The sequence below is a fragment of the Empidonax traillii genome, unplaced genomic scaffold, assembly GCF_003031625.1.
Source record: "Empidonax traillii isolate 1590-97213 ecotype Southwest subspecies unplaced genomic scaffold, ASM303162v1 scaffold576:size640842, whole genome shotgun sequence".
Classification (NCBI taxonomy): domain Eukaryota; kingdom Metazoa; phylum Chordata; class Aves; order Passeriformes; family Tyrannidae; genus Empidonax; species Empidonax traillii.
In genome coordinates this window covers 224,307-250,124 of record NW_020955769.1, presented here as the reverse complement: position 1 = coordinate 250,124, position 25,818 = coordinate 224,307, and the positions used below count along the sequence as shown (strand labels likewise).

Genomic DNA, 25,818 nt, shown 5'->3' with positions numbered 1-25,818 from the left:
TTCACAGATACATGGTGATGCATGCTTATATTTCTATATTTACGTACATGCTCACATGCATTGCTATGCCTTTATAATATATACACTTACGAACAGATCACACACCCATAGCCACATATAGACACATGTGCACAAAATGGTTTTTCTCTGCGTTTCTTCTGGTGAGTTTTTTTTTCAAAAGCTGAACTAATTCCCACAGTGGCATGAATTCTCTCCATCTGTTACACTTCTTGAGAAGCCGATTTTTGTATTTAGTTACACTCTCGAGAAGCCCCTTTTCTACTCATCTCGCTTCTGTGTTTTTACAGTAACAGCTATTCTCATTTTTCCAGCTGCACTTACGAGGATAAGGCCTTGAAGAGAAGAACATTCTCTCACCCCTGTAAGATGCTGCTTTCCTTGAAAGGCAGCACAGTCTAATGAACGGGATAAAGGTCTTCAAATCAGAAGATTCCATATTTCTACTGTATCCCACAATGGTGTTTATCATTTAAAACCTCACTTTATACAGTGATACAGATTTTTTAAATATAGTGTGGATAGCACTCAAATTTATCTAATACTAATCTAGAAAGTCAGAAGTACTTGATCCTTATATTCTAACTTTAATTTTTACTGATTCTTTCATACTAAATTCTTAATGCTCAAAACATCTGGCACATTACCAAGCCTGTGTGTGAATTTAGAGAATTCTTCTCAGTTACTCTGCCACCTCAAAATGTAAAGAATACAGTGTGTGAGAGAAGCAGAAGACTGAGAAGCACAACTGAGCTCAACTGCTTCACCTGGTATCGGAATTAAGTGTTTCAGAACAGTATTACTAAAATAAAGAATCCTGCATGTGTTTCTCTCAAAAGAAAAAGATGACAGTTCAGCATCATCCTCTGACCCACATCAGTTCTACTTCTCATGGATATTTTAAGAAAGGTCAGACGTATAAAGAAGGAAGGCCAAGTACATATACACTGGTGCAGTAATTTGTAAGATAAAGCTCTCACATCAGCAACCAGGTGTCCTTTCCAGGTCAGTAATACTGAAGAGGAATAACAAGGTAAACTTACATAAAGTATCAGGTGACCTGTCTGACAAATAAATGAAGACAAGGACTAAGGAAAAGTAATCCTTTTCTCTACAAAAGTAGCATGTCTGGGAGCTCAAGAAAAAAAAACCAAAGTTACAATTCTATCTTGTTCTAATATACCAAAAAAAATTCAAATATCAGGTCCAAAATCACTGAACATGGTAAAGGTAAAAATAAGTTTAAAAGATTAAATAATTCACAAAGTGGAGAAATTTTATGGGATTTTTTTGCAAGTCCAAAAGTCAACTCTTCCCTTGGGGAAGTACAGATTGTGCTTCAAAGTTCAAAGGTATGTGTTGGTACAACAAGCATGGAGTATTTTTTTAACTATTACAATAATACTCCTTGATAAAAATATGTTGCCATTAGTACATTTTATTTAAAATGAGACTGGTTTGACATAATATACAACCAGCTGTGGGCAAGTAATTATGAAAACTGCTGGTACTCTTACTGAAGAGACTACTGAGACTCCAGACTCCAGAACAAACCAAGACTTCAGTGACACTGATACTATTTAAATCAGAAATATGAAAAATATCTTGCTTCCTTGTCTGGAAAATTAAAATTTATGCCAAAATGTTACAGACCATCTATTTAATACATATATAGATATATAAAAGTAATTTAGTAATATGTGCACACCAATTATGTTCCTACTCTACAGGATTTAAGATAAATTAAAAAATAATAATAAAAAAACCCCAAACAAAATTAGTGTTGGGTACAGATTTTAAAAACAAAAGAGGAAAAAACCAAGAACAGCAGCATGTGTTTATAATTCCACTGCACCACTACATGAATAGCTGTAACCTCAATTTACACATACTGTTCTTCATTAGAGTTATGCAGTGCTCTATATAAATAAATTACACAGGATATTAAAATTCTTGAAAACAGTAACCAATTTGAAATTGGAATTACGGTTAAAAGTCCATTCATTACTCTTCAGGACTTAAAGCTACCTTTAAGAATGAAAAGTTGAAAGTGTAGGTTGGTTTGCTAGGATCACTCAGTGCACCTCATTCTTTTTTGACAAAGAGTTGACAACTAAGAAATGCTGGTATGAGAGGAAACAAGACTGTCAATATGCAGCTGACAAATCCTAACTAATCCAAATGTAATAGTGCTATCCCAAGTTCATTGTAAAGCGTGGAAGTACAATACCTGGCGGTGAACTACACATGTGGGATGTAGACATGCATGTGTATACACAGAAGCAGCAGCATTTGGTGCCTCTTACAGTCTTGTCACAAAGTTCTAATCTCACAAAGACTTACATGTATTATTAAATTCACATATTGTAAATTGTTCCACTGAAGTCAAGTGTAAAATCTGGACTTCAACTGGGACAATGCACAACGATTACGAAAGACAGAAGCACAAGTAAATAAAGAGAGGATGATACTGCACTTGGTTGGTTAGGGCACAATACTTTTTTTCTATATAAAATTAACACTATCTCTTGATTTGGCCACTATTAGTCAACTGATTGAATAGGTATGAAAATTAATTATAAGCAAATCTTACACAAATAAGATTTTCTTTAAAAAAAAGGGATTTTCCTTATGTTTTATTAATGAAAAGGATAATATGAAGGTGATAAAACCCAAGTAATCAGAGACCATACACCTTTCTAGTGTACTCAAATGGTATTTTCATAATTTATTGAATAAGGATTAATTTAAAACCAAACCCAGTAGGAATGTTTGACGGCAGTGTGGAAAGGTCAAAACCAGAAACAGACAATAACATCTTTCAAAGACTCAAATAAGAAAAGCATTCATTCTTATTTTGCTAGATTGCCAGAACAAAAAAATTAGACAGGTACATTTGAGAAGGCCTTAGCAATTTCAGTGCAGGATAAGGAAACCTGTATTGTTGTGTATTCATGAAGAATGTAGGTTTTCTTAAAAGTTCCTTACCTCGTTAGCTGTGTTGCGAGTTCCAACTATTCTGATAAAAGACGCAGGCTGTTTATCAAAAGTGATTGTTTGCCAGGATCTACAAAGAAAATCCAGAAAGGCATATAAATATTGAACACAGTCACAAAGAATGCATTCAAGTGACAGTAAGTACTATTATCACTTAAAAGGGCAAAGAGAGAAACTTTCCATTGCCTGAATTTCCAGCACTTCCTTCCTCATGTTTAAGTGTCTTGACTCTGCTTATGTGATTTCATACATACCTTATACCACTATAATTTGTGTGCAGGAACAGTAATCACACTATTGTTGAAAGTTAAGGAAATGGTGAAAGAAAAGAAGCCTGGATCAAAGTCTAAAATCCTTGGCTAATACTGACTGTATTAGATAAACAAAAGGTCAGACAAATAAAAGTGAATGCATTCTCCTGTTAACTACTCAGAGCTTGGTTAAGAAAGAAAATTACAGACTGAAGGAAAAAAAAACCCCAACAAAACAAACCACCCAAAACCTCAAATGAACTTGTCTCACTCTAAGTGGAGCAGCAGAGGCAGAGGAGCCAAGCTTTCTTTGTGTGGGCCAATGTCCTTCTAGAAAACTATAAGCGACACAGAGCGTTCTTTGCAGGTCAGGTTGTGAAGATTTCCCCGTCCTGACACAGAGGCAGTGAGGAGAACAGACCACCACTCCAAAGCTGGCATATAAATTTTTGGGCTAGACTGAGAACACTACAGATACAGTGGGACCAGTATGATCTTCATTCCTCATTCATACTCTTCTGATCTCGGTGAGATGCAGCACCTCAATTAACCAAATACATAGCAGGAAAAGGACACAGCCACCTACCTACCTTTGTGCTTACAGAACACACTGACAGTAAAACAGAAGAAATAAAAAGAATACCAATGAATAGAGGTTTCGGTTTGATACCAGTCTTCCACTATACTAGATTAGTACTTGAACACATTTCAATTTAAATTATTTTACATTCATAAAACATGAAAATGAGATATACAATTTAACTTTTCAGCCAAAACAGACTCTATCACAGATGTTTCAGAAATAAAATGGAGTTAAGTCCAACCTGATTAACTCACTACAGAAGGAAAACACTGGTTTTCCAGAATGGGTTCAGAATACCTTTATAAGTGTTCATATAAGAAAAAGGGACCAAAGCAAAACTGGAATAAAACACTACTCACCACCAAAAGACTACCCCAAAGCCTGGCAGTATGAACAGCTTGGCTGCTGACTGTTTGTCAGACATTTGATTTTTCCCTCAGTAGGAAAAACCCTTTGTCACAAACATTGCGTTGCTCGGATTAATTTAGACTGCTATTACTTCTATCACTGCTGTCCGGTTATATTTGCCTAAAGAAGACTATGAGCTGAATTGAGACTTAATTTCAAGTAGTTTACTGGTCTTACCATATGATGTAATGGATGTAATTAGAGTTACTCATGATAACAGAAAGGTATGGTCTCTGGTAGGCCTCACAAGTACAGCAGTTATCTGTCTAACAACAGGGTTTATTTATATCCCTTGTGTGGTTATACCCTTATTTTAAAGCTCAGGCTGTTCCTTCACACTCTAAATAAAATACAAAAAAAGGAGAATGGACTACTTTGTTGACTGTCCCAAGATCTGAAAGACTGTTATGATTTAAACATTTTCCCCCCTAAACAGGAGAGTAATTATTGAATTTCCTTCTCACATTACTCTAGTACAGTCAGTTAATTCCCATGGCCAAATAGAACTTGTTACCTTTGAAGTACAAAGTCCCAAAGACAAGAGGCTGGGACAATAAGATGATCACAACACTACTTCTCACAACAAAGCAATGCCATAGTTTGCATTATGCATAAGCTTTCACATTTACACACACACATACTTTATGCAAGGAGAACGATGCTGTAAAAATCAGATTTCTCTTTTTAGAGATTATGAAAATATTTTAAAGCTATGTGAAATAAAAGAGTATAAAATCCTAAAAAAGCTATTAAGAACAGCCTATGTCTTCCTGGACACTAAGGTAGAGTTTGTGTTCCATGACAAGAAACTATGTTAATTACGGATCATAGAATAGAATATAAGTGGGTTTTCTATTTATTTCTCCTATTTCTGAGTACCAGTTAAATAAACACTGCAAGAGCTCAGTGCAGATTTTCCAAGGATGGCAGTTAATGCCGTTGTCTGTCCTACGATGTGATAACGAGAAAGCTGATGCATCTACTTGGAAATAGAGCTGAAGAGCATGACAGATGCTAAGAGGGCTTGAGAGAAAGGTCTCCGAAGATCATTTTGACAACACACTTCCAGGTCATCTCACCCAGGAAGTTCTTAAGTTCTCCCACATCCCACTTCGTTAGAAGCCCTTACTTTCTGTTACAATGCTATTCTTAGTATTGGATTATAACTACCTCTTTAATAATATTAAAACATGATGGAAAAGAGCAAAAAGATTTCTTGAGGATGTGAGACCTGAAGGGAGATAGGGTTTTCAATAAATTCAGTCCCAAAAATATTTACTGTTTTGCTATGTGTCCATTTTGTTCCTTTCCCATTGGAAAATCAAAATTATAGACATTCAAAATTGTAGAAGAGTTATTTTAAAATTCAAGAATAGTTCCACTAGAGAATTAGTACTTGATTGTAAAATGAGAAAATTAGGGCTCTAGTTTATTTCCTTAGTAAAAAGAAAAAAAAAAAGCAAAACAGAAAAGCCACATGGATTTGCAAAGAATCACTTTTGAAATAAGCAAGGCAAACCTTCTCCACTAGAAAGTTTCATGGATTTGGCTGCAACAGTACATTTGAGAACATCAATCTATGCAAAGCAACAGCTCTCCAGTACAGATATAATTATGCATCAAAGAGATAATTTATGCATGTAACTATACCCATATGAGAAAAGAGATTACTGACAGAACATTATCAAGGCATATCTGACCTCTTTTTGGATTTTTTGCTGATATAACAAATTCACTATGACTTCTATTTATCTGTCAGGCCATAACAATTGTTCAGTGGTGTTCCTTGATTAAGGACATCGTGGGTAAGCCTTAAGTTTCTTTTCAACCTTCCTTTTTTTCCTACTAGCTAGCTCTGCTGGTAATATTCAGTTTCTTTGAAGATGTTCTGTTTTGCAAATTACTTTGTAGTTACACCATTTGTCTAGTCCTGCCATGCACATGTGCTCACATTATTTTTTCCTCACAAAAGCTACTCTTTCTATTCTCAAAATTGCTTTGATGCTCTTTACAAAAATTTCCTCCAAACTTTATACATAGCTCTGCCATTGATTCACACATAAGTCACTGTATTCCAGGAACAGCAGCATTAAAGCATATCAAAAGCACCTCATTTTTAGCCTGGGATTAGATAGTTCTGTGTAATAGATGGCATTTCTTCACCTTTACTCCCCATATGCCAAACAAACAAATCTTCCAAACTGGTGGCAATACTTTCACTGTCTTTACCTAGGACACAGTCATAAAGAAGCTAGCAGAATTTACTTCTCTCATAAAATGACATTGCTGTCTTTGTACTTTTTGTGTCTCTGTAGTCCTTATTAGTGACCCTCTAACAAATACATTTTTTGGGGTTTAACTGTATTAAATATTCAGGCAGTATCGATTTATTTTCTGCTTCAACACCTGTCTTGCTGGTTGATTTGTTTTAGATTTGCTGGCTCAATCTGCAGCAGTTCAGGTCATCACTTTCACAACAGAAATAATCACTACCTCAAGCTGAGGTTTACACCTATAAGAGAAGACTCAGGACTAGAAGCCTTCTCAGATTTATACCAGGGTCCTCAAGCTGAAATGCAGCACTACAAGTTATTTGGCTAGCAAATGTCCCCCGATACCACAGCTCCATTTTCCAAAAGAAATTAGCCTTGTTACAGTCCTACAGTGTTTTATTTAACACTCTACATCTCACCTCAGCCACCCGACTTTTAACTCTCTTCTTCTACACAACTCCCCTAAGGAGATGCAGTAATTGGTGATTAGCATTCCAAAGCCATGCTTGCATCCTGTGAGCCTGTCATATTTAATTACATTTTAACTATATTCGTCTTCTATAATAGCCTGAACATAATTTAGATAATTATCTTTTGCTCCCTTATTCTCTGACTCTGCCTGCCTCACTTAGAGCTTCTTGCAATAAAATCACTTTCTCTGTTCAAACATATAAACAGACTCTTGGGCCAAGTGCTTTCATCTCTCCAACAGCAACAGCTGAAAACCCAATGGCTTTGTGCATCTCACAATCTCTTCACCATACTCTACTCAGAGGAAGAAAAAAAAAAAGTATTTGAAGCTGCTCTACTTTCATGTTTCCCCTTGTCTTTTTTCTTTATTAGGCTATTGCAAGAAAAATGCAAGAAATACTGATGTCCAATAGCTTGCTATTGCTTAAACTATCTATAGCTCCAAAATAGCAATTCACCTCCTAAAGAATATAATGGTTTTTCTCAGCATTTGGAATCTTTGCCTAGTTATTTCTAAGAAAAGCTGCTATCTTCCTAAAGATTTATTCCATATAATAGGACCTAAATAGTGACTCTTTCCCATTATTTCCTTCTCTTCTGGAAAGAACAAATTGAGAAAGAAGTGGAAGCTTATCTTTTACTGAGGTTTTCTAATGAGCCACAGGCACTAGAATACTACCACACTGTGGGCTAGCAGAGCACCACGAGTCAGAGCTGAAACCAAGCTCAGGACAAAGATGTCAGACAAAAGAGAAAGCTGTTACATATGACTAACATTCAAATGCTGTTATAACCATATCATATTCATATCAAGGCTTGCCTTAGGCTAAGCATGTATGTTTTCAGTGTGCACATCGTGTCTCCCCACTTTCCAAGGTGACATACAACCTCCATTTTCTGTTTCTCACTCCAAAAAGACTAGCAATGCAGATTGGGAAGCAAATGTATCCTCCACTTTACTTTCTAATACTTGTCCACATAAGCCTTGTTCTACAGTAATCAATGAAATACTTTTAACCTTATTTGAATGCAAACTTCTTCAACTGTGACTACACTTTTTAAAAATGAAATTTGTAAGAGCAAATGACAGGAAAAGGAAAGAAGAGTTGTATTGTCTTTCCATGTATTAGCCTGATGACTGCACTGATAAAAACAAGACAGACCGTAACCAGCATGTGATGGTACCAAATAAAAAGTTGTGTGCACACATCAGCAAGCTGACTGAGACACGAGAAGCACCGCAGCATGTTCTGCATGGTATGTTACACCCCCTGTTCTATTAATGAATACCATCCTAACCTCTCTTATGGAGTACCTATAAACACAGAAGTGCACACTAAAAATGCTATAAAAGTAATTGTTATACAGTTACTTTTTGTTATAGAATACAAAAGAGGTCTACAGCTACCTTATAAATTGCCTATAAACCCCATGTTTTTCACCATAACAGTCCCAAACAATAAAGTGAAGTAATGCTTCCTCTCCTGTTCCAGCTGTAATTTAACATATTAATTCAGGGAGACAGACCCATAAAGCGCAGAAGTCAGACTGCATAGCAGGCTCAGCCATCCCTTTGCCATCCAGCCTCCCAAGCCACTGAGGAGGAAGACAAAGCACGAGAAAGAAAATATTGCGGGGAATCAAAGGTCATCAACATTTTGGTTTTTAAATCAAAGCCAAATTAAGTGCAGTTCTACCCCTGGTCTACCTCAACTAAAACTGAGTTTCCATCTATTCTGCTAATCACCACGACAGCACTTTTTCAAAAGGTGGCCTGGAAAACATGAGACTTCTAAGGAAGTAAGGAAGGTGCAAGCTCGAAGTAACAGCTTTTTCTCTGCTTCTCTCAGAGACAGAGGCAAACCTGACCTAATAATACATCTTGGCTATATTTATGTGATAATCTATTGATGAGTTAGCAAATATACTTTATCTAATATAGTGAAAAAAACCCCCAAATCCACAAAATAAACAACCAAAAAGGACTTGAAATTGTAACAGAGGTAAGAAAAATGGTTAATAGAAATATAATAAGAGCATGGAATAAATGTGAGAATAATAATAAATACTAAAAAAAAGGTCATCTATCGCAGTATTAATCACATAATAGTTTTATATATTAGCTTTATATATATATATATATATATATATATATATATATATATACACACACAAATAAAAACACATATTCACACCTTTTGGGAAACTTCCACTCAAATGTTTTTATTCTAAATATACTTCCCATAAGGAATACATAATTCTGAAAGAATCTCAACTAAATTTGTAGTTATTTATAGCAGTTTCTATAACTGGTCTCTCACACCAATCCAAACAAAACATCTGTCCTCTATAAGAACACTCTCTTAAACTGCTACAAATATTTTATTATATAGGGTTTGTTGCAGAAATCAAATGTGGGCTTGATGAAACAGACCTATTACAATGAAAATCCTGACATAAAATAGATTCATAAAGTCTATACTGACTTTCTGACATCTTCATAAAGCTTCTGACATGAAAGACTCCTTATAGTAACACCTGCTTTTACAGTTTCAGTGCTGACGTTTGCTTTTTTAAAAAAATATTACACGAAGAAAATGTTAAAATACAGTCAAATTGAACTGTGGTAAAACTGAATGTAATAATTATTTTTCTATCTAAATGAAGTAATCAGTTTTCAAATATGTACACCACTGTAGGCAACTGTTAGCATTTTTGTCCTGCGTATGCTCACATGATTCAGCTTACTTACACATATTTTCAATTTCAACAGGTTGTCTTTCTGTACTTCCAACAATAGTTTATATTTTAAATTCTTACACAAAATTAAATGATTAGCAATTTGCAGGCAATTTTCTGGCAGAATGCCAAAGGCCAAATTCCTATGCTGTAGCAAGAACTGTGCATGTAGTATCTACTCATAAATCCTTAGGGGATGGTAGTGGCAGCGGACGAAGGCTGTGAACTTGAGTAACTTGACCAATGAGTACACCTTACTTCTGTGTACACCGGAGAACACATGGACAAGACAAGTCTGAGTAATCCTAGGGGTTGAATTGGTTTTGTTGTGTTTACCAATAGTCATTGTTCCTGATGTTCACATCGGCAGCAAAGATATGAAAAGCCATCCAATGCAATAACATACCCAGTAATACAACTAATGGGATGCTCTCAACTTTGAAGACTTCTCCCGCCCATAAACCTTACAACTGACTGTAAGCTATTTTTATTACATAACTCCTCATACCAGTGGAATAGTTGATTAATAACAAATACATAAACAATACTTCCAGAGATATGAGACAGAATCATGCTCCCTATTAATCAGCTTCTTTGTAGCGTGAACACTAACACTGTATTTATCGCACTTGTCTCTTACGCTCCCCTGGGTGTAATTTCATGGCCACTCGTAAAAACTTCACATTTACAGCAACTGCCCTTCTATTACTGTCGATAACATCTAATTGACATGTCAAACCTCCAAGGAACGCAGTAAATTGAACCACAGCCTCTAAGAAGAATAAAACAGTGAAAAAAAGTAAATCAGCATGTGCCTCCTCCTAACAGCAATACAAGCATACTGAGGTTTGGTAATGGAAGGGAGGAAAACTGTTACCCTTTCTACTACCACACTGAATTATCTATTAACCTCAAGGTCAGAAAAGAAATCCTTGTGACCTCAGACTGAAACTCGCCTACAAAAAACCCTGAACCTGAATTCATGACTGCAGTAATTTTAGACATGAGAGTAAAGACAGACAAGAGTAACAAATACAACTTTTTCTTCTCTTACTGTGTTATAGAATAGAAAAGTGTAACTCCCTTACAGTAGTGTCTGATAAACTAAATTTTAGTATTTCGATAGAAACTCTATGCCTTAAAAATTTATATACAAAGAGCTGGGTAAAATTCACAAATACAATATGAAAACAAAGGAAACATTACTCATGATTAAAGAGCACAAAACAAATTCAGGCAAAACTTGTTTAAGCAGAAATCAAGGTAACAGGAAAAAGGCAGAATGATTTTATGTAGTTGAAGTATATGAAACTCATTAAGAAAGAAAAATTAGTTTACAAGGGCAGAAGAAAAATAACATAATGAAATGAGGTAACATGATGTTCTGTACTGGTATTGAGAAAAAAAATTTCCTTACTGTGGGAATTCAGTGTAATAGAAAAGCAAAGAGCAGAATGAAAGCGCCATCCCTTGAAGTATATGAAAAAAAATCTGATGAAGAATTATTCAAAAAAAACCAGACCACATACCACACAGGGAAGAAATCCCCAAAGGATGAACCCAAAGATATAATAATTCTTCAGCCTTGTGATTCATGGTTATAATCTGTCCTGCTAAAAACATTACTGTGAACAAATCAATGGCTTAATACTGCATAAATCTCAGTGCAGGATATTTGTAACCCTAAAGACCATACCTGTTTTGGCCAGCATAATCAAACGTGTACTTTCCAGAGTTTTAATGAAATTAGATCCTGAATATCAACAACGTAGTTAGGGCAAATCTCTAGACTGACATCTGACTGGCCTCCTGACTATACAAGATGTCAACAAGTGCTATATTATTCAATAACTTTGCCTGTAAGAAAGGGCTACAGACAAAACAGCAACTTACCATCTAGATCATGAACTCTTTCTTATTAATTGGTTTATTAGATTACCTTATGCAATAACAAAATTCAAAGTAAACGAACATGACCACAAAACAACAGGTAAAGCATCAGGTATTCCTTTCTCATCTCAGGCAGATGAATGCACCAGTGTCACAGGAGACATCTACAATTTGGGTAACTATTTTGTAGAAATATTTATTTATACAGGTGCTGAGAGTCTGCATATGTGGGTGTGTCTGCACGCATGCAGGTATGTGCATGCATGCACAGACATTTTTAAAAGAGAGAATTTATGACTGTGAAGGCAATCTAATGTACTTGCCACAGAATCTTTCCATAATATAAAAGCAGTAATCTGCACTGCTGAGCCCTTAACCACATGCAGCTGAAAATTTGTTTCTGTTACCATTGGGAAGAAACCCTTTGGTTAACAGGTTGCAAGACAGCAGTAGTATTCTTCTCCTAGTAAGAAAATTAGAATTTCTGTGCCACTGAACAAAGTTGGCAACAGTTGGACCTCTTAAGACCACAGGCTTCCGCAGAATTGCTTAATATTATAGATCAAACCAGGACCCAAATGTTTGGAGGGAGATATATAAGTATTCATAACATGTATGAACAATCAGTCACAGAGGAAGGACGACAAAATTTACAAATTTCTGAGAGGAGCAAGTCTATTTTCTACTGAAACGTCAATATGATATTAATTATAATTCTTGAAAGCAAATGAATGTTTGCTTTGATTTTTATTTTAAACAGAAGACTATGCAGTGATATTTTACACATACTTAATTACCACTTTTTTAAAAATAAGTATTTGTCTAGATTATCTTAGTAATACATACATCTATTTATATCATTAACTTCACAGTTTTTACTGGCCTCTAAAGAGACATTCAAGTCTAAGATGGCATGGGGGAAAATTCCCTTATCTAAAAGAGACAGGTACTGAAACTGTGGCTATTATTGGGTATTGCTTATTTTCTCTGAGGCAGAACTGAGCTAACATCCAAATTGATGTTGGAGTTACTATGGTGTTTTCTCCACTCTCCTCACAGTAATGTGGATGGGGAGGAGCCGAGAACAGGCCAGCCACATGGCAAATGAGAGCAGAGCAAAACTTTAATGCACGGGGCACATGTAGAGCTGCAGTGAAACAACTGCATGGAAAAACATTCAAGGGAGACTAAGACACTTTGCAACTGTAGTTACATTGTTCAAGGCTTGTTCAAAAGATTCATGTATATTTGTGGCTGAAAAGCAAACACAATGAACTGACGGTAGAAGTGGAAAAAGAGAGAAGAAAAATTAACAGTTTGAAAACCTTCTTGTGATCCTTAATTGCCATTAAGATATACAACTTCGGAGAAGCTAGATCTTTCTTCAATCAAGCTAGAATCATCTAAAATAAAAGCTAGCAAATGAAACATTAGATATAGAGTTTACACACTTCTGAGGGGCTCCTAATGCTCTGAAATGGAAACCCTGCTTTCTCTCTGTGAAATCTTTAATTCTTTGTGCTCAATAAGACAGGTCTGTGAAGCTGAAGTCTCTTTCTTCTTTTGCCTTATTAGAATCTTTCAAAATGTGAGCATATAAACATAAGGAAAAATATGTTCTTCAATGCCTCTATCGTGCAGGGCTTAAAAGCTCAATAATTACACAAAATGACCCTTTATATCTGTCTGACTTGCTCCAGTAGGCATTACTAGCGGCATAATGAACAGACTAATGAGAACTCTTAGTTTATTTTTGTGAAGTGAGACTTGAAATTGAGCTTAACAATGTAGCAATTTCCCAGACATCTTGCTTGAACATATTTCATCTTGCACTGCAGGAATGTGGCTATAGTGAGTTTGGCAACCCTGGAGCAGGCATCTGGATTTCACAGAGCTGCTGTGAAATTTGCTTCACGTGAAGTATATTTCAACTATGGATGAACCACAGCTGAAATATACTCTGTTTGACAGAAGAGGTACAAGAGTAGTTCCTTTTATCCTGTTCCACCCCATCACTCAGGAACTGAGGCATGAGACAGAATTAAGGACCACACAAAAATTAGGTAAAATGTTATTTTCTTATTCTAGTGTGAAAAGCAGGTAAAACTGATGGGAAGCATCAGAAAAAGTGATGCAGGCATAGAGGCCATAGGAAAGGCAAAAGAGCTGAGAAATACTGAGAAAGCCATTTTATTAGGAGTGAAAAGTCCTATGCAAATGGTACGGAGAAGAATGATGAATGAAAATGGATGTGCGGGAATTCTAGAGATGGGATCATGCAATGAGGTGGAGGAACTAGAAGAGAACAGGAGGAAAAAGCTGCTATGTTTGTGGCTAAGTATAAGAAGCTACAAATGTAAGTAACGTGCCACGTGCAGTTATGAGGAAAGGTATTCACACACTTCAAATATTATTTCTATAGCAGAAGAAATAATCATATCATGATAGATACTAAACTGGTTTCACAAAAGTATACCGAAGGGAAAAAAAAAAAAATCAAACCCCAAGTTTGCCACCAACATTGTTTAAAGCAGAAGTACTACAGAAAAAAATTCTCAGAACTGAGCTTAGATTCAGAATTTGAAATAGCTGTTATATAAGATAACAAACAATGGAAACATGAAATTAAGTTTGGAAGTTTTTAAACATTTATCATAACAGCAATATATTCTGAATAACAAAAATTTTCACACAATATATAATGCTGTATGTTATAAACCTTCCAAAAACGAGGTAATGCCCACAAGAAAATCATAAAACTCCCAAACCAGTCATATAGACAGGTGATACAAACTGCCTTATATCTGTTGATCCACAAATAATATTCATTGTTTTCCAAATTCTATCAGAGTATTAGATCCTTTTTTCCTACTGGGGAATTGAACACAGTATGCCTGCTGCCAACGGATTAGATCCATTTCACAATAGCTACACAGGAGAACTTTAAAGAATGATATTGAGTTGATGAGCATTGTGATAGCCTGCTTTGTATTTGTCTTTGCAGGGTTTATTTTATCAGAAGTGTCATTAACTCTGAGGTCTGACTCTCCTACTGGCCTTTGGTATCTTCTGTTTTTCATTTGACTTTCAGACTCTGTCAGCAAATTCTTCTAACAAGTTCAAGTCTCTGTTGTTCAACACTAACATGCTCGAGTCCACTTATAATAAATGTTTTTAAAAATAGAAGGGAACATGACTGTTTTTCATTACTGTCATACTGTGTAGAGAGAAACAGCTTATTGCGGAAAAGAAAAAAAAAAAAAAGCCTCCACAGAGCATCTGAAAATTGTCAATTACACAACCAGTATGCATTAATTGGCTCTCACTTAGGGAAGGTACACAAGCTTCCCCTGTGAAGATAACAGACACCCAGTTTCTGTCTTCAGCCTTTTAAAACTGGAAGAAGAGAAGGTTAGGAGTAGCCTGTCAGTTCCTGCCTTTGAGCACTGAATTATTAATTTACACAAAAGACTACATTAAAAATGCCATTAAAACAACCTAAAGCAGCACACTGATAGTTTAAAGGGGAAGTTCAGGCTTCAGTAATCTGCCAAAACCAATATAAGCTGTTTAAACATAATTTAATTTTCTTTCTCATCGTTTTGTTTGCCACTTCCTGATCCCTTAGGTGTCTGTTGAGGTTTGTGTTTGGTACCCTTGTGGTTCATCCTACTGCTTGTGCCAGAGATTGAGCAAAATTATTTGGAAACCTCACAGGACACTTGCAAGACAGTGGGCTAATGACTTTTATGAAAGTCTGTAACTCCACTGCAAGACCAGGAAGACCAAAAGCCAGCAAAGGAAACACCTCTTACCCGTACATCTTTGAAGACAGGAAAGCGAATAGAGAATATTACTAGTAATGTAAATTTTCTCACGGTGAAAGCATTTTGTCTCTTTAAATGTGAGCTCCTGTGACATTCTCCTATGTTTTAACTCCATCAACTTTCACTTCCTACACTAAAAAGTGAGTTATTTTTCTGCAGTGTACTGCAGCATATTAAACACAGAACTAATGCCAGGAAGGGTAAACTCAGGATTTCAGGACCTTATCAACCACTTATGTTGCACTCACATCTCCAGAACTTCGTAGAGAATCAGATGTAATTTGGAGCATAGTTTTTAGAAAGAATTCATATTTTAGCCTGACATGAACACATGTATAATGATTCTTAGTTGACTGTTGCTCTCAGAGGCACTTGTCAAACAGGCCATCATAGTCCCATGGAAGGACGTATCTACTTCTTGTTTAAGTGAAGATAATTTCTATACCAATACAGGATTAGTCCTTTTTGGGATGGTATGTCAAAGTATTAATCAAAAAAAATCAGGATTTGTCTGAGTCAAAAAACAGTTGCAAAATTGGACCACATCAGCAAAAGGTACGTTCTGTTTCATCCAGGTGAGAGACGAGTGCAGCATTCAGAAACATACAATGCAGAAAGAGATGAGCGTACTCTGGTTTCTACCCCTTTATGCTCTAGTTTGGTTAAGGAAGATTACTGAATGCAGGTATCTTTAACTGTTTGCCTAAACCTGATGGTGAGTCAAACCCAGGCACATGGTTTGAGTTCGATCCTTGCTTTTCTTTGGGAAGTCTGTGAATCACTTGACTAAAAGACATTCAGAGGCAGATTTCTCTTGAGCTGTGCTGTTTGCATAACATACTAGTGTAATAGTGCTAAGAGGAAGGACAGACAGAAAAAAACCCATGAAATCCCTTGCATCCAGCAGTATCTTCATCCTTACACTATGACAGTAAACCAGAAAAAACTGTAACACTTCCACCTTACTAGCATCCGTTAATTTTGGTTAAAATCCAACTATCTCCTCTGTTTGTTGTTGGTGTTAAAATCATATAAAGTGAAAATAACTTGTTTGTTTTTGTGGGAAAAAACCCTCATGTTTTCAATTTGAGATTTTTTTTAACATTAAAAGAATTAACCCAAAAAGTCACTAGCAGTGAATGGTTCCATTTTTTCCCTCTTCATTAAGATGTCTCTATTACCATATTGAAAGCTTACCTTAATTTTAAGTGAGGACCTTCATTTAGTGCATGAGTCATTGAATGATGTTTTTTCTTTCATTCTACATTCAGCTGTTTTAAAGCCCTAAGAGTATGGCTTTCTAGGTCATAGTACTGTATTTCAGTATTTTTCAGTAAAAAAAAGTACGGTCTAGTTGTCACTGATCTTATAGATATTAAACATTTATTTTTCTATATGATATACTTATTTAGAGTTATCAACCTGCCATTACAATAAAAGTAATTTTTGAGATGAACTAATTTCAGCATTTCTGCAAATAATACCTGAAAATAAAACAACATATTTTAAGTTTTCTGTAACTGCAAAAAAAAAAAAAAGTCCATTTCACTGATCATAAAGGGCAAGAGATATAAATCGAACACGAAAAAGCACTGTCAAAGGCAAAGAAATCACCTGAAAATTGACATTCAGTGAACTCTGCAAGCTTTATGATCAGCCTTTCTATTTATTTAGAGGAGATAGTTACAGACAGTGCTAGGACACTCTGTGTCTGCAGACTTCAAGATTATAGCTTTATGCCAGCTGAACACGTATCTGTCAGAGCAAGAAGTTAGGCAAAATGCAATTCTCTAATCCACATGAAAACAGTTCCTGCAGCCACAGCTTTGAGAACTTCCAGAGCACCTATGTTTTGAATCGAGATTTTGAAGTATATCCCAAGAAGGCAGCTGTCTTTACTTCAGGTATGCATCTCTATTTGCCCAAGGTCAAGGCTTTTAAAAAAAAAACAAACACAAAAGTGTGGTTTGAACACTGTGTGAAGATATTTGAACTGGGCAGTCAATCAGCGATTTCACCTGCACTGTGCATACTTAAGCAAGTGCTTCTTCTGATTGTTATAGGCTTTTACTATCAAAATGTTCAAGGAAAAAATGCACAAAGATGCTTGAGTGTCTCTCTCTCCTTTGTGGTTTCAGCCTTTTAGTTCTCCCACTGCTGGAGGCAGACAAAAAGATGAATTTTATCTATTACGCTGAGATGTCTTTGAGAATGATTAAATCTTTAGTCCTTCTCCAGCCCTGCAGGCAGAACACAGGTTTTCTGCTCATCAATACCCTGCCCTTTACAGACAGTGAAAGGACGTGTCAAGTTCTCCTTCACCAACGTGTCTAGAGCGCATTGTAAAGCATTTGAGTTGCATTGTTTGTTAAGAGAGGGAATATAAACTTTAAAAAAACGTGTGTCAGCAGCGTTGCTACAAAGGACTGAATAATTCTCTCGCTCGATGTGACAAACTGAGATACATCTCTGAATTTGTAAAATCAATTTTGTTTTGGTTGGCACAAATACAAGATGGGTGGGGGCGGATGACTTCAATTTTGTCCCAAGAAAGAAAGCATATCTTATGGAAAACTTACTCGGGGAAAAGGAGGAAAATAAGGCTTTTATAATTCTGAGCTTCCCTGGGGCTTAGACAGGAAATCATGTCCTGTCAACATTCACTGAATGCTGAGCACACCTGGCTTCTGGATACGTAATATATAAATTTGCAGACTGTCTTTTCAGTCCCATGACCAGTATCTAGGTCATTCTTTGCTAGGAATTAGAACTATGTTCACATGGTTTAAGAAGGCTACCAACATTAAATTATTCATCCATATTAGAAGAATAGGTTTCATCAGCAGAAATTGCAGAAAAGCCAGTGGAGAGTATATATGTGGAGAATACTCATGCCTGATTTGTCCTGATTTAAATATTCAAACGAAAATATAACAGTTTTTCTCTCTTCTTTATCTCTGTTTAAGAAGCATGTTCGTTCTATGGAAAGGTCCTTTCCAAAAGCAGAGTGGTCAACACATAAGCCAGGTACTCTGCTTTTGAACAGAGACAAGGTCAAGCTTTGGTAACTGTTTGGTCTGTTATGCTTTGGTCCCTGCCCTCACTCTCCCCACTCCCTTCAAATACCATACAATACATTTATGTGCTTTGACAGGGGAGAAAGACATTTGATTAACAAAATCCTTTACCAAATGTACTCTCTTCCCTCTCTTTCCACTTTTCTCAAGGCAGGGTGATTTGACACCAGGGGTCACCATAAACATTTGATCTCCAGAAAAACACGGTTTAACTTCCAGCGATCACAAAATCAAGGGTAGGGTAGGCAGACTGTTTCTAAGAATGAACAATCCAATAGATTATCTGAAGATCCAGTACTGATGTGGTTCTTAAGAAATTGATTCTGGTCTGAAAGTCTAGATGTTCAGTTACAGTAGAAGCTGTTACCCTCTAAAGTTGCATTAATCTACAGGTTATGTAATGATCATTCTTTTCACAGTAACCTATGTAAGTACTGAACAAAAAACCCACCAGAAAAACCAGTTTTCAGTTCTTACTTTGTGCAAATAAGTGGAAAAAAACTGAACTCACTTGCAGGAAATTTTTGTGCGATCCACCACCATAGTCCACTGCTGCTGATTCGTTGAAACCTCTATGTAGTAGCTGTAACTCCGATCATCACAGTCCCAAAGTAGCAACCTAAATATGAACAAGTTGTTGAATGATAAGTAAAGAAGCTTTCCAGTCCTTTATTTTCTCCACTTAATCCTTTATAAATGTAACTGTTTCTTTTGAAATGTACCTCTAGCACTCAGCAAAGTCTTTACTGTTTCTCCTATCTCAAACTACTGTGTCTCTATTCTTATTATCCTAAGGCCAGTAATAGACTTACAGGCTTTTAATAACCATCTTAAGAATATTAATCTATTACATTCATCCAATTACTTTCAATTTATTTGGCATGTGGCACTGCCTGCTTTAAACACAAAATGAAGATCTGTCTCAACAGGTCAGTTTAGGAGGGGACAGAAAAAAAGAATCGGGTGATTTCAAAGGATTAAGCTGTCTTCTTAACTCTGTTCTCTTGGCTTTGGTAAATATATCATAAATACATTTAACAAAAAAATACACAAAACAAAACTAAAAAATGAGTAGGGAAACGGGAATTCCCAGCCCTGGTTCATCAGAATACGACAAAAAAGGCAACAAATTGTTAAACAAATTTCTAAAAAGGCAGAAGAAAAAGGAAGACCATAAAAGTCTTAAAGACTCATTCCATATTTATTCTAACAAACATGCAGCTCTTCAGGAAGGGCACTAAATTACATATTGAATAGCCTTTGATTTCCATGCTTGTATTCCTCTCTGTAAGACCTAAAGCACCAGGGATGTTATTTAGCTTAAGTACCAAAACACACATCTGGCAAATGTATCTTCTTTACTTTTCTTTATACGGGGATTATTGCCCTGTGCTAAGCGATATTTGGCCCAGAATTGGACTTGGTGTTTGAGGTGCAGCCTCACTAGTGCCAAGTATAGAGGTAAACAATTTTGTTTAGCACTTTTTTTTTTTTTTAGGTTTTGAAATCTCAGCATTCAAAGTGGAAGTAGGTTTAGTGGACAAGCAGATTCAAAATAAATTCCCTTGATGCTGGATCTAGCTTATTAATATTATCAAAAATAATATGCTATCAAAAGTAGCTTTAAGAAGCTAAAATAAAACATTTTTAATACAAGTGTTTTAGCACGTATTAATACTGACTGTTTGCAAATTAAAAGATTCAGACCTGACTTAGTAAAAAATAAAAATAGTTGCCTGTGGCACCATGAAAGACTTAAATAAAATCCCACACCCCAAAACAAAACCACCCAACTTCAACCCCACTCCTTCATCAAATCATCCCCATTCTGCTTTTCTGTGGCTTGAAGGTCTCCAAACACTGAAGACACTGAATGAAGCTTATTTTCTTAAAAAAACAAAGGTTTACTGATTACAATCCCGTATTTGGTAACTTCTACTAATCAACAGGTCCTGAATTGATTTAAAATTTATATTTAAACCAAGTCTTCTAAATGATAAAAAGAGGGAAAAGTAAAAACATTCATAAATTTGTTTTCTTTCAAAAAGTCTATTAAAATGTAGCTAATTACGCTTTTCAATAGAATCCTTTAATCATGGGGACTCAGTGTTGCTTCCTTGATCCATGTTTTTCAAAGCTATGATCAAGAGTTTGAATATCAGAAGCACACTGGTGACTGTCATTTCAACTAACAATACTCTAATTAAAACACAACTGGCTTGGCTTCAGAGCAAAAGGCTAACAGGACATGTGTGATACTTTTCAAACACATGTATAATTGCTCTCTCCCGAAACAACCTAGCTCAAGTTAAATAGGTTTAGAAAAGCATATGGCTTAGAATTATTACTATGAGTAATTGAAGTTGGAGGAATCTTTCCTAAAGTGACTTGGCATGAATACTAAATGTAGATTTTTGTTTCTTTGGTACTTCTGAAAGAAAATTAGAAGTTCTTTCTTCTCCAGTAGCTTTCTTACGAAAGACTGGGGAGGGAGACTGACAATAGAACCTATTTGGAATTTACTCTGCTTGAAAGCCTTTCTGTATAAGCAGTGAAAACCTTTCAGTTGACAACATGAATATTCACCAGTGCACACTGAGCACAAAGGCCACTTTTTATGCCAGGTACAATAATCTTTGCAATACATTCTGGGCAAATTACCAAGCTAAACTTTTGTAGAAAAGCTATGTTTTTTCTAAGATGGATATTAAATGACACGAAGAAGAATACTCCAGTCACAAAGTTAGAACTATACCCATTGGAAATGCATCTGTTTATAGAAAAATTGCTCATGCTCTTAGGAAATTTCCATATTAGAATAAAAAGCTAAATTAGCTCATTAATAAATCTTGCCCTCGGGATTAAGAAGGAAAAGTCAAATGAAGATTTATCCAGCTTTCACCCTGCAATACTGTGAGATGTAAACACATTTCTTCTTTGGGTAGAGTCTAGGCCTGTAATTTAATATGACATAATTATTTGCATCACATGTTGACAATGCCTCACTTTATAAAACAAAAGTTTTTAAAATATAACTAAAATTTCATATTACAGGTGTGGGAAACTGATTATATTGGCTACCGGTTACATAAAAAGATGCTGTAGCCTTTTTTAAAACAGTATATCCTTGAATGGCATGTGTTGGTCTATGACTGAATGTTCTGTGTTTCTACAAGCATTTTGTGCTATCTCTGCTTGCTTTTTATTCCTAGATTTCTGTAAAAAAAAGATTGTCACTGCTCAGTTCAGAGTGCTGTATGACTTCAGGTACTCAAGGTGTTGGCATAATACCAAACACTATTAGTCGAGCATCTGACAGGACGACACCTGTTTCCTGAATACTATTAAGTCACTATTTAAACGTATGGCATAAATACTTGATCATACTGTGTTCATAAATCACTTGCATACCTTAAAAATCCAAAAGACAGAAATTAAAACATGAGGTAGTGACATTTTTCGAAAGATGAAGAAAAAGAAAGAAAACCCAAAACAGCATGGGAGGAGGTTTCTTTATACAATATTTGTGGCATTTTTGCCTCTGGATGTCTATAAACCTCTTCAGTTTTGTACAGATACTTATGTTTCAGAAGTTATCCTGAAAGAAACCAGTCCTTCAGGATCTTACAGAGGAGACAAAATTCCTGCACATGTGCTAAGTGTTTCTATGGTCATTCATTCTGAGTTATGATTACACTCCCATGTCAGACAAGTACAGAAAATGAGCAGCAAAGAACGAAAATCTACCTAAGCAGAAGTGGTATGGAAAATCAGGAAGCATACGAGATGTATATTATGACGGTACAAGCAAAAATTCATTGATGTTCTTTGTTAATTTAAGAATCACTCTGAATATGAAAAGTTATCATGTATTCATATTAACAATAAAGTCTTCAAATAAATTCAACTCGCATAAGTGGTTAATGTACTTTTCTAAAGACGCAAAATATTTCTGTTTATTCTAACATAAAAATCACTGTTACATAATAATTGTCTCCCTCCACACTATAACAAATCTCTTTTTTTTTTTTTTTTTTTTTTTCAAATTCAGAGGACAAATCAGGCAAAGACCGTAGCGTAATAGTATTATATTTCTATTCCAGAAAAATGCAGGGAGAGTTAGAGAGTAGTTGTGATATGACAGCTATTTCAGTATTAAAAAGTTTTAGCCTTAGTTTAAATATGTTTAGTATGTTGCACACAACAATCGCTGTCTTTTTCTTCCTAATTAAATATTTTTTCTGTCATTGATAAGGAAGGGCCTTTTCAGAGAAGAAAAGCAGAACATTATTTTGTGTCCAGACAGGCAACTACGTGGAAAAACTACCTACCCAGTATTTTGTCTGTTAACTGTTCCAAATATCTTGTAAGCTGCTCCAAGTATTAACAATAAAAAAAAAATCTTATTTTTTTTATTTTATAATCTAAAAGACAATTTAGTTACAATTATTTAAAAAAAAAAAAAATCACAAAATCGTAGAACAGTTTTGGTTGAAAGGGACTTTAAAAGGTCATCTAGTTCAAGCTCCTTGTTTTCCAAGTCTTCTCTGTTACAAAATACTATTGAGCACTGACTGTCATTACATCTTTTCAGAATTTCTGAGTAAATTTTGATATGTAAGTCAAGAGCTCCAAATTTATATACAAATACCTGAAAAAGTATTCAATATTAACAAACTTTCCCCATGGTCTCCCATGGCATTCCTGAGTCAAATCGAACAGAAGATACCATTAGTTGCCTATGAGCCTTCTCAGCCACAAAGCAAGTGGAGCTGCAACAACAGGAACTGAGCCAGCTGAACAATGGAAAGAAATGATTCTTCTCTACTTGACACTTGTTAGATCACACCTGGCATACTGATTCTCACTAAGTGGTAGATATGAACAATTCCAGCAGAGGACCGTCAGAATGGCCACGAGGTTGGAGCACACACACTGTGCAAGAGGATGCGGAAATTGGTTTGTTTAGCCCAAGAAGGCCTAGGGTTGGGAAGGAACCTAAGAGTGAATACTACCACTAACCTAAGAGCAGGTTATCATGGACTACCCAGAGAAGTTGTGGAATCTCCTTCCTTGGAGGTTTTCAAGAGCTGAGTGCATAAAGGCCTGAGTGGTATGTTCTTTTTTCATAGATGACAACCCTTTGCGAAACAAGCTGGGCTAGATGTCTTCTTGAGGAAGAAGAATTCCCTTCCAGCATGAAGGATGCTAAGATTTTAGGACAACGAATGACTTTGGCAGAAAGCATGCACACACATATATATACTCTTGAAACATTAAACTCTCTGTGCATTTGTAAGGCATATTTGAGTACCAAGAGTACTTCTGTTTTTTCATTCTCAGACTTTAGTTGCCATGGTAACACCTTCTGTCTTGGAGCCTCTCGCCAGTGGTATTCTGATTTCTACAGGCTAAAAGCAGACACCACTGTTTTCAAAGGCTCATGTATTTACCCTCTCTGAAACAAATATATTCGATGGCACATTTGTGTTTCTGAACTTAAACGATACGTATTTTAATTCCTAATTATTAATTTAGAATCCACACCCACAAGCAGATTTCTGTCTCTAGGCAATGCAGGTAGCCTCCTCTGTCAAAAGATATCTCATACGATAACACTGTTGTTTTCTTAAAGTAAGTTATTAATCTGGTTTTTACTACACATGCAGAAAAACTGACAGAGAAAGATGATATTCTGATCTTGTAGCTGTACAATGCAATACCACATAAATCACTAAATGCCTATTAGTTTTAAATTATGTAATGTTTGGGTTATTTTTTTTAATTTGCTCTATACCCTTGCTGATAATATAATTATCATTTCTTGGCAACCAAAAGTCTAGTTCACCCAACTCACTATTTAATAATAAGGCTTATTAAAAATCTTCCCTCAAGAATAAACACTAGCATAGTGTGAATATAGGAAAGTCAGGCTTTTCACTGATTGGAAAATATGATACTTTTCAACAATTGAAATGTAGCGGATAACAGTAAGATAGGAAGACAGATTATGAACCAAGAAACTATGAATATTGACTACTATTTTCTTGTCTTACTCCTTCATGTGGTCAAAGCCTTTGCTATTATTTAAGTTTAAAGTGGTAGGAAAATGATGCAATTACATTTAATTTATCTATTTTAAGAAATCTTAGTGCTGCATTTTCCTTGTTTTCTACTTGAGATGCAATACTTAATTGAACGTTAAAAACATCAAACTGAAAGGCATAAAACACTGCGTGCGGAAAGCTACCAAATACACTTATTCAACTTGTTTCAGCAAGAACAAAGCCAAACTTGGATTATGCATAACATCTTAAGCTAGCACACAGGCAAAATACTACTTCTGTTAGGTAACGGATTTGCCCAGAATGTCTGAGTTTAAACTTCGAAGATTAAATTTTACATCCATCATAACAATGCCACAGGCCAAACCCAAATCACACAAAACAGAAATTATAAAGTTACAAAAGAGCTTTCAAGTCTCACTTGGCTCATCAGTCAGTTTGAAGAGGCAGCTCTAACAGGTGGACTGCAATGAGCTCCTAGAAATACGTATCTATGTACATGATCTCTGTTGCAAGCCATACTTACCTGGGGTTTCAACCTTTGCTCACTAGTACTCTGAACTTTAGAAATCTTTCTCTTTATTTTATTGCCACAAAGCATACAAATCACATCCCTGACTACATATTCTAAATTTCCAATAACATGATGCCATAAAGAGAAGGCTTTGCATGACTGATTTTACGAAACAAGAACCCCAAACACTCACAGTCAGCGAATCTAAGGTCTGCAAGATTATTTCTGTCTTCACCTGTGAAAAATCCCACTCTCCAATCTATTTGCTAAGTCTCTGTTAGCCAACACTTTGATCTTCATATGTATACAGACATTCACTGTAGAAAGAGCCCAATGAACTTCAATCCAAATCTAAACACAGGCATTAATCCAGCACTGTAAAGGAATATTCAGGTTACTGTACCTTTATTATACTCTTCATGTTTAAGTAAGAACTAGCACTAATTGTGTAGTGAAAAGGACATCTGGCTGACTGGAGGTGATGATTTTGTTCAATAAAATCATTTTCACAATGAAGTGGATAAGAGGAATTGCACCTACTTAACCAAAAGTGAGACTGCAATTAAATTCTATTTTAAAATAAGTATATCACTTCAATCTTACAATTTGACTGTTACTATTATTATGCCTCTGTAATGCAACATTTTCAGGAATTGCACTGCTGTATCTCAACAAATAATTCACACATTTAATTTTTAACACGCC

The 25,818-nt window shown here is 35.6% G+C and overlaps 1 protein-coding gene across 2 annotated transcripts in view; it reads right to left on the bottom strand.

The window, feature by feature from the left end:
* The window catches only part of BTBD9 (BTB domain containing 9), a 108,535-nt gene that overhangs the window by 5,934 nt on the left and 76,783 nt on the right, over positions 1-25,818 (bottom strand). For both annotated transcript variants that reach the window (XM_027898071.1, XM_027898072.1), the window contains exons 10-11: positions 19,046-19,153; positions 3,007-3,085 (exon numbers count right to left, since the gene is read on the bottom strand). In XM_027898071.1, coding sequence (XP_027753872.1) covers positions 3,007-3,085; positions 19,046-19,153 — 187 coding nt within the window. The remainder of the gene's footprint in view (positions 1-3,006; positions 3,086-19,045; positions 19,154-25,818) is intronic.